The 10,000-nt window shown below is 40.1% G+C and overlaps 1 protein-coding gene and 1 long non-coding RNA gene across 2 annotated transcripts in view; one reads left to right on the top strand and one right to left on the bottom strand.

Annotated features, from left to right (window-relative positions):
• Nucleotides 1-6,173: 6,173 nt before the first annotated feature.
• Nucleotides 6,174-9,562, top strand: LOC138024563 (uncharacterized). The gene is made up of 2 exons (XR_011127046.1): nt 6,174-8,145; nt 8,205-9,562. It is a non-coding gene; the product is annotated as an uncharacterized lncRNA (long non-coding RNA).
• The window catches only part of LOC138024561 (glucosidase 2 subunit beta-like), a 27,399-nt gene continuing 26,607 nt past the window's right edge, over nt 9,209-10,000 (bottom strand). The window contains exon 19 of the mRNA XM_068871783.1: nt 9,209-9,560. Within this exon, the coding sequence (XP_068727884.1) occupies nt 9,411-9,560 (150 nt within the window). The 3' untranslated portion in view covers nt 9,209-9,410. The remainder of the gene's footprint in view (nt 9,561-10,000) is intronic.

The following is a 10,000-nucleotide window of genomic DNA, read 5'->3' on the forward strand; positions in this document are numbered from 1 at the left end:
CCGAGATAGCGAGCCAATGAGAGCGCGCGATTTTGTATAATCACCTGTGTATTTATACTAAAGCGTATTACCAGTCTTAAGCGCTGTTGCACTCGGCAATTTTTCTTTCAACTTGTCTAGCAATTTTGTTTCGACAGATATTCTCACACTGCGAAACAAGTTGCTTGATGGGTGTTACACCAGGCAACGTTTCTCCCAATTTGTCTCGTCTTCGATGATCACGTGAGGTTAAAGAAACATTTTCATTGGCTGCTGCCGCAAACCGTTGCGACACACGTTGCAGGACAGAGGTTAAATTACGCAATGATTTAAAAATCTTTTGCAACGTTGCGTGAAGCGTTACGGAAAGTAGAACTCAATTATACTTCCCCTAATAGACCGAATGCATAAGGTGCGGCCAAAAAAATATTCCTTTGTATATGTGCTAATTGGCCTTACTAGCCTCGTTTGCATGGATAAAATACAAAGAAATGTTGCTTGAGAGCGAGGCTAGTGAGTCAAATTAGCACATAAACAAAATAATATTTTTTTGGCCGCCATTTATGTATTCGGTCTATGAGTCTGCAACTTGTCTCCAACGCTTTTGCCCGTTGCAAGGTATGTTACATTGAGCCCGCGTAGCAGGCGGTTTGATGTATTTTAGAAGCTTTTTTCCACCGCGGTTGACTTTCGAGTGATCATGGCTACTAGAAAGGCAAGCGAAGGGGGAGGGGGAGAGGAACCGCCTGCGATCAACCCCACAACATTTTCGAAACCTCCCATGTCCAATCACGTGTGACGAGCAAAGGTTTGATGTCAACTCCCAACCAATCATAGCGCGCCTTGTGTAAACACTGTCGGTAATACAATTAATTCAATAAATATTTACAAGATCGAACTGAGATTTCAACTTACCGTTAATATCTCCCCGTCCATGTTTATAGGGTCCATCCTTGAACAACTGGGCTGATCGTATGTTGTCCGTTTTACAAAAATGGAAACTTGGATATCTGGAAGAGAAATTTCGACAGGAAAAAATAACACCCGATCTTGTTTGCAAGTTGTCGGTACAAAGAGCTGCAAAGCCTTGGAGTAACTTCTCGCAGTGATATCATGGCACTGCGAAGTTGAGTGTGCAACCTTCGGAGCAGACGCACTGTCATTCTATATTCCCAAGACTGTGCTTGAAAATCTTTTAGGAGAAGGTTTCACCGTACGGGAAGTTTCTGCCATGCTATCCGTCTCTGAGAGTACAATCTACCGTAGGATGAGTCAAACTGGACTCAGCAAATCTTCACAGAGATAGAAGACTCGGAAATAGATGTGCACATTGAAAAAATTACTGAAAATTTTCCATACTGTGGAAAATCTTTGATCGAGCAATTCCTAGTTGAGAAAGAAATTTTAGTGGATAGAATGTGTGTGAGAGATAGTTTATATCGAGTAAACAGTGATGGAATGAATAGGCTGATTTAGCAACAGAACGGGAACGTCAGTGGCGACATTGCGCGCAGCAAAACTACCAATGAGAATTTAGAATAGAGTAGAATTTTTTTGCAGAGATCTTCGTTTTGAATTCATCCCCCAGAGTTTCCACCCCCAGGTGAATTTAAGAGCTCTCTGGCATCGATAAGATCATTTCTGGATCTACTTTTTCGTCGATAAACCGCTCGAAACGTCTTCCAAGGCCCAGTTGTTCAAGAATGGACACCATTTTCTTTCTTTTCGGCGGGAAAATCGGAGAGCATTCGAGGGGGATTGGGACATAAGATTTTCGTAAGGCATTGTGGGTATATCATCAGAATCAAAGGATTTTCAGTGCTCACAAGCGTGAAAGCATCCGACAGAACATCGTATTGCCTCAAATAACAGAAAATGCACTGCGTATATTGAAGAAAGCAAACAAAATAATGAGACGTAGACTGCGTTTGACAAAGTCGTATATTTGTCAATGAGCTACATAAAAAAAGGGTAGTAGCTCAAGATAAACGCAAAAGCACTACATATAACTAGTAGTAATCAAAGATTATGAGAGTGCGTTCGACTCCGTCACGTAAATATATATACCTAAAATAAATGATTTCACTACCTGACTTTCAACCCCGGTCTATTGCTAATCTGATCGGCAACGAAGGTTTTACAGACAGATATCATAACGTCAAAGTCGGAGGAATGATTTCCGTACAGGTCCCTACTTCATTATGCATGCAGAATAAATTAATTATTCATTCGCGCTATTGTTTTGTAGAACAATACGTATACCCAAGAGAACCGAATATATACATGGGTAATTTGTACTTACGGGATGAAGAAAAACGGATCTCATTTTTTCTCTCCCTCCCTCTCTCTCTTCTTTCCCTTCATCGCCCACACCGTTACTCGTTTTCGTTCCAGCTTTCTTCTTTCTATCCCTTCGTCTTGTTCTTATTTCCAGATCCCGCTCGGCTTTTTCTGCCATCTAATCCCATGATATGTCACTCACAGCTTGCCTTGAACTCCGACCCACTGTAAACCTCTGGATTACTTGTACCTTTTCTTTACCACTGAGCTAACGTGTCAAGTTGCTAATTTACACCTTGAAAATGATATTTATTTTGAATTCTGGCTGACTATTTACATAACAATGATACGTAATTATATACACGTGCCGCGCCGAGCACCTACAATCGAACTTACACTTGTAGGTTACCGTTAAGAGATCCCTGTTTTACTACTCTTGAAACAACCCATCCCTTTAATAATGCTAACCGTAACCCTAATTACGACTAAAGGCACTGTTTAGGCTTAAGATTAGTCCCTGTGATAGTTTTAGGTTTTCCAGTATTGCTGTGAACTGTGACCTGCTTTTCCTTCATGCTCCGTGCGTGCGGCACACTTATAAGTTCACTGCGTGGAAGAGTATACCACGCTTAAAGTCTGATTGGTGCATCTTTCATGGGAAACTTTCATGCACGAGTTCATTTCAATTAAAATCGTTTCATATTTCCCTTATTTTGAAGCAAACTTGTGTCTTCGTAATAATCAAGATGGCTACCGAAGTAAAAGGGTCACAGCAATGGGAGATTTGATCATTTGGAAATTGTCCCTGCTTAATAGCCTTTCCAGAGTTGTGCATACAGTGGTGCAAAGAAAACAATTTACTTTCGTCTTCCGAGTCCAAAACCTGTGTGAAAACGCAGTCAGTTGGCAAAGACAAAGTGCCGCATCGGGAGATGGATCTGTTTCGCGATGCTCTAGAAAAAAACTGCAATGGATAGCCTTCAATCCACCAGAACACATATTAATTTTTCCTTGAAAAAATATTAGCCCTAGCTACCTGTGGCCCGAAAGTTTACAACTGCCTACAAGACAAGGGCTAACATCATCTCACCGCAGTTAACCATCGCCTAAACTTCATCGACCCAGACAAACGAGCCCACAGCAGGGCATTGAAAAGACATGATGGGGAATGAAACGAAGTATGCCTCGTACGGGAACAGCCATGGATCTCTACCAAAGCTATTTACTTGGAAGTATCATTGAGCATATTGCCGACCTCTACAAAGAGCGACAAATCGCAAAATCCCTCTAAATGCACCGTTCGTGATCCTAAATACAGGAAAGGAAGAAAATATACACTTTGCACTGTCTCGGCGAATTTTTAAGCAGACAGGAAGAACGATAAAAAGAGCAGGTAGCCATTAAATTTCTTATGACAGTACTTTTATTTGGTTTGTTTGTTATGTTTGCATGCGAATCTGAACCCTATCACAACGATTGCTTGAAACTCCACTTCTTGCGCTTATTCTAACTGAAAAATGGGTAAAATGCAGGAAAAGTGCCGAAATTGCAGGAAAAACTGTTCGATTTTCCGTATTTCTGACAGAAGTTCGACCGACTCTTTTTAAGTCCATATAGACTAAGAAAAAAAAAAACCTCTAAAAAGAAAGAACAAAGCGCCACAGTCCCAAAGGACGTCTATTGTTATCGCTATTGTTTTCTTGAAACAAAGGAGTGTATGCATAATGAAGTATAGGGACCTGTGCGGAAATCTTGCCAAGTCGGATTCCAGCTAAGTGGTCCCCTTCACAAACTGCGATTTGTTGATACGTTGCGTGACAGCGCCAGTTTCCGTAGGCTCACAATTTTTACCCTTCAAATTTCGTGCTAAATGTTCTCACATTAACTGCAAATGTTTAAGCGTAAAAGCTAATTTGTAAAAGTATATTTAACATACATTATTCTAGGCTGAAAGCGGCACAAACATAAGAATATATTTGCAGTCGTCTGCTCGTTTATCGTCAGCGTAAACAAACTCCTTGATCCCTGATGAATGAAGTAGACAATATTTACATAATTTGCCGTTCCTTGGTTCAACCTCACCCTTATGGCTCTTGCCTTCAGAGTACTTTTCCACCGATTTCAACAGTATTCGACCGGATAAATAGCTACATGTACAATGCATGTATCTGTCGCGACTGCAACCACAGGTAACCCAGGCTCACTGTGTGCGTCACGTAGGTATTAAAATATAGAGAACATATGAGGCGAAGTTTAGGTCTGAAAATTTGCTAGAAAATGGTAATAAAAATTGATAAAACTTACCATGTGGTGAGCTGTTGTTGTCTTTAATACGTACACGAAGTTTCGGGGAAAATGGTCCCCGTTCACCTTCCTTCATAATGTAGTGACAAGGTAGGAGACGGAAGCCAGCGTCGGGACTCCGATCGACCCAAAACAAGCACGATTTTTTCCACGAAAATCAAATCCAGTCGCTAAATAAACACGCCAGGTTCGTGGAATAGGAATTTCTGTAAACCATGAATCCACTGAAGCATCTCCAGGAAGCAACGCGGAGCCACCAGACTCCGTAAAACTTGTAAGTTAACCTGCTAAAATGGCGGCCAGAAAGCGTGGTACTCACGAAGTGCCCAATTCAAAATGGCGCTGAACTCTGGACGCCTGGTGACGAGTATAATAAGTCTCCCTCGAGGGAGGGAAGTCCCAAATTGCTCAGTGAGTTTTGTTTTTAGCAATTTGGGACTCCCCTCCCTCGAGGGAGACTTATTATACTCGTCACCAGGCGTCCAGAGTTCAGTGCCATTTTGAATTGGGCACTTCGTGAGTACCACGCTTTCTGGCCGCCATTTTAGCAGGTTAACTTACAAGTTTTACGGAGTCTGGTGGCTCCGCGTTGCTACCTGGAGATGCTTTAGTGGATTCATGGTTTACAGAAATTCCTATTCCACGAACCTGGCGTGTTTATTTAGCGACTGGATTTGATTTTCGCGGAAAAAATCGTGCTTGTTTTGGGTCGATCGGAGTCCCGACGCCGGCTTCCGTCTCCTACCTTGTCACTATATTATGAAGGAAGGTGAACGGGGACCATTTTCCCCGAAACTTCGTGTACGTATTAAAGACAACAACAGCTCACCACATGGTAAGTTTTATCGATTTTTATTACCATTTTCTAGCAAATTTTCAGACCTAAACTTCGCCTCATATGTTCTCTATATTTTAATACCTACGTGACGCACACAGTGAGCCTGGGTTACCTGTGCTGAAACTAGTCAACAAGTGCAATCAAAATATAGCTGTTCCCAAGGTTAACATCCTGAAAGCCATGGCAATTCAAAGTCGTGTTCGTTAGCATATAAAATAAACAAGGACAATTCCCTCAGATTTCCATAAATGCTACCGTCGAAGCGTTTAAACTCACCAAAATCCAACGGTGAGAGCACAAAATGGCGAAGCCTACGGCGACTGTATCGTGAAGACGAGCTCACATGGCCTGCTCACATGTTCGCCACATGTCTTATCACATGTAACAATGTGACGTAGTTTAATTTAATTTAATTTAATACTTCTATTGCGCATAAATCCATACAGAAATGATCAAATGCGCATTACAATGAATATAAAAATATCCTAAAACGAGAGCGAAAACGAGGTCACATGTCGTCATAAGTTCGCACCAGTTTCCTGGCCGACACATGCCCCTGCAAAAATCAAGCGGAGGGGGGGGGGGGGGGGGGGCATTTTGGTGTCCTTACAGCAATCTCGAAAAATTCTGCATAGCCGTACACAGGCACACCAACTCGAAAGACACAGGACACAAAAACGAAATTAGGCTTGCGTTCTCCTTTTCGTCGAACGCAACAAAGCTTTATGTTTGGGCGTTCATTTGGACGAAAAATGTCACAAAAACCTTTCCAACGCAAAATTTATTGAAACAAACACAAATATTTCAGCATTTAAATAAATTTCAGTCTCACAGTTCAGGATACCCTTTTCGGAAGAACCTTGACCGTGAATAATGAAGCACACAATAGAGAACAGGCTTTCTTTCAAATAATTCGTCACTGTCACATTTCCATTTTTTTTTTGCCTGAAGACTGTTCAGAGTTGAGTACAAAATAAAGGCAACTGAGATGCGACTTCAGTTAACACTGTGATGCATTCAAGGCGTTCGATTCCTTTTAAACCCATACAGGATTTGCCATTTGGTTTCAGTGTTGTACATAACACCACAGTTGACCAAATAACATTAGAAACAAAGCTCACTTTGTGATATCCGACGGCGAAAGATGCCATTGTTGTCGAAGACTATACTCATCGCTTTGAAGAGTCCAGATATTTCTTTTTTACCACCTGTCTTGTTTATCGAATTGATTTGACATTATTGAGCTCCGTAAAGGTACATTTTGTTTAAAGATCCATTAAAACGCCATTCGCGTTACAATGACTTTCGACACCATTGCAGGTTACTTAAATATTCTACTGTGTCCACCGGATCAAATCTAAGCATTTCTACTACCCCCTGAAACCGACCGAACATACGCCCAGAAGACTCTACGCACAAAGCAGGGGAGGGATAGGAAAGACTTTTCCCGAAAAGGAAAAGAAAAAAAAAAAAAGAAAAGAAAACGACTAAATTCTACCCATTTTCCGACTGGGATTGCCATACTGGCAACCGAGTAATTAGGTTGCCATATTCATAAGCATGCATACTTTTAGAGAGGAAGATAATAAGAACTTGAAAGTGCTGTTGATAATAATTATTATTAACCCATTTCCTCTTGTGAGGGAGACTTTTTCTTTGTCTGCATGTAGTGCCAGACAGACGATTTCACTCGTCAGTGGGGGCGCTTAAAAAGGAGTGGATGGCAATTCTTAACGATGACAATGAAAAAGTGAATTAGAATGTTTACATGGTTATGAAAAGGCCATTCCAAACCCACTGACTCCTGGGAATAAGACTTAAAAATAAAGATTTAACTCTGTCTAACCCTAGACATTTTACTCGTCAACTGGGGGCCGTTTTTTTTTCCATAACAAGACTCACTATTCTTGGTTTGCATCCACGTGATGAGACGGCCATGTTTGTGTACACAACAATAGAAAATGGCCCCACAAGTTTTGCATAATAATAGTCAAATTCCCAAGAGGCATTTTACTGCATTGTTCTGTGGACCATAATGGCCGCCGTGACGTCACATGCAAACCATCAATTATATTTTTATTGTAATATTACTTGAAAGGGAAAAAATAAATTATTACGAATATTAACATTGTTTAAGTACTGTGACTGTAACATTAGGGAGCTTAAGCAACGACAACGGCGACGGCAACGAGAACGTCATCTCAAAATATAAATTTGCGTTATTTTAATCGCTTCGTGACTATTTCAACGTTTTTAATATGACAAGGGTGTGGTAATTCCTCAAAGATAACACCAGTCGGAACGGCACTCTATTTTAGGAGAGGAAATGAAAATTTATCCTCAAGTGCTGACGTTCTTCATAAAACCAAAAACTTGGCTATTTCACGTTGTTGTTTTGCTGACGACGGCAACGAAATGGACAAAAGTGAAAAACGCACGTGCAGGGCGTGCGAAGCTATTGTTTTTAACCACTAAATATGCAAATTCGTGACGTTCTCGTTGCCGTCGCCGTTGTCGTTGCTTAAGCTCCCTATTATCTCTACAAGCACACGAAAATCCGAAGAAAGTCCAAAGGGCTTTTATTAAAATAATTTCAGAACTTTTGGACAGCCTACAAATAACTATTATTTGTACTGTTAAGTTGAATTCACTTCCTTTGAGGATCATAGTTAAGGATAGTGCAGCAGCAGCTTCAGTCTATTATAATATTTAACAATTATTCGCCGAAGGCGAAGTGATTATCGGTGAATATTCACCGAGACGAAGTCAAGGTGAATATTCACCGATAATCACTGAGCCTGAGGCGAATAATTGTTTTAGTATAAATACACAGGTGATTATTTCAAAAAAGAGAGAAAAAAAAAAAAAACATTTCAACGCGAAATCATCTTCACTTACAGTAGCAAAACGACTACTGGCAGCCATTTTGTTCGTCGAGGTGATTATCGGCTGATAATCCGAGATTGCGAGCCAATGAGAGCGCGCGATTTTGTATAATCACCTGTGTATTTATACTACTACTAATTTATTTTGATGTCAAGTCACCGTTTCAATAACATTGTTTGGGTACAATGTAGCAAGCTCAGGGTTTGGAAATACATGTCCATGTATGGCACATTTGGCGTATCCTACGCCAAGAAATTTAAGGTGACTCCTCCAAGGTACTGTATGGAATGACTTCCCCTCAACTCCAGAAATGATCGCAGTAACCAAAAACGTTTTCTCCCTACCTTTCTTTACACAAATACCATCTACATTAACTTTAAACATCAACTGACATAGATTTAAACCCTCATGGTTGTGTACGTATTATGGTAAAGTACGATCAAAGATTACTGAATGGCCTCAAGCCTTTCAAGGTCTTGGACACTCTCGCCAACACCCCTATGACCATGCGCTGAAAAGGGTGACTTTTTTATTGTTGGGTCACTTGACTCCAAAATTTGGGAAGAAGTCCCTAACTCCACCCGTCAATAAAAACTCTGGGCTAGTAAGCCAATCTCATTAGCGGTAACCAAATTGAAATCCTCCCAGCAGATTAGCAGTTATAATAACTGCTTCTATTTCAAATTTCAGTTTTCACCAAACGTGAAGCAGTGAATAGTGCCTGCCTTATGCAAAGAACTGTTAGAGTTGTCGGTCGGTCTCATGCACTGTCAATAATTATTGATCCATTTGAAGGCATGTGTCCATAGCTAGCACATGGACAATCTCTTCTTCATGATGCCTTCATCTTCCTTGCATACATGTACTTTCAACAAATCACTGCAGAAGTTACGAGGTAAAAATGACACCAGGATATCTGAATTCAAAGTACATAAACTGAAGCTTGGCCACTTTTATTAGCAGATATGAATTTACAGCCATACGATAACCATTTTCTTAGCAACCAATTTGCTGATTTGGATTTTTTTTTTTTTTTGAAGAGGAAGGTGCCTATCGGAAACTTACTATCAAGTAATAATTCACTGATTTTAGTAAAAAAAAAAATGTACAAAATTGTATCCCTTCACAACTCTCCACCATGTTCATGTAGAAAATTCAAGTCACCATCAGAATTCTGACAGGCAGCAGGAGTCTTGAATTCCATCAGATATTCACATCTGCTGGGTTCTGACACTTGAATGACTTCATTGGTTGATCCACATCTAAGGTTAACCTAACGAGAGGATAAAGTTGGGTTGATTTCAGTTCTGAACAACAATCATCATCATCATCATTATCATCATCATCATTATTATTATTATTATTATTATTATTATTATTATTATTATTATTATTATTAAATCAAATAACATTATTAATGTAAGCTGGTTAAGAGAGCCAAGAACAAAAAGTATGAATTATCAGATTGGGGCTATTAAGAGACAAGCAAGGAGAATGACCAAAATACATTATCCAGAGTATTGGATCAAAATCAATAATATAATAGTTAATGATTTTAAGGCGCCAATACCGCATTTTATTATTCCACTATTACGCCATTTTACCATATTTGGTCAAGAGAACACGCAAAATATGAGACGGTAATAAACTGTAGTGTCCCGGTTTGACCGGTTTAGAACGGAGCAAATACGGACGGAACGGCAGTTTTTCAAA

This window comes from Montipora capricornis, chromosome 11 (genome assembly GCF_036669925.1).
Source record: "Montipora capricornis isolate CH-2021 chromosome 11, ASM3666992v2, whole genome shotgun sequence".
Classification (NCBI taxonomy): Eukaryota; Metazoa; Cnidaria; class Anthozoa; order Scleractinia; family Acroporidae; genus Montipora; species Montipora capricornis.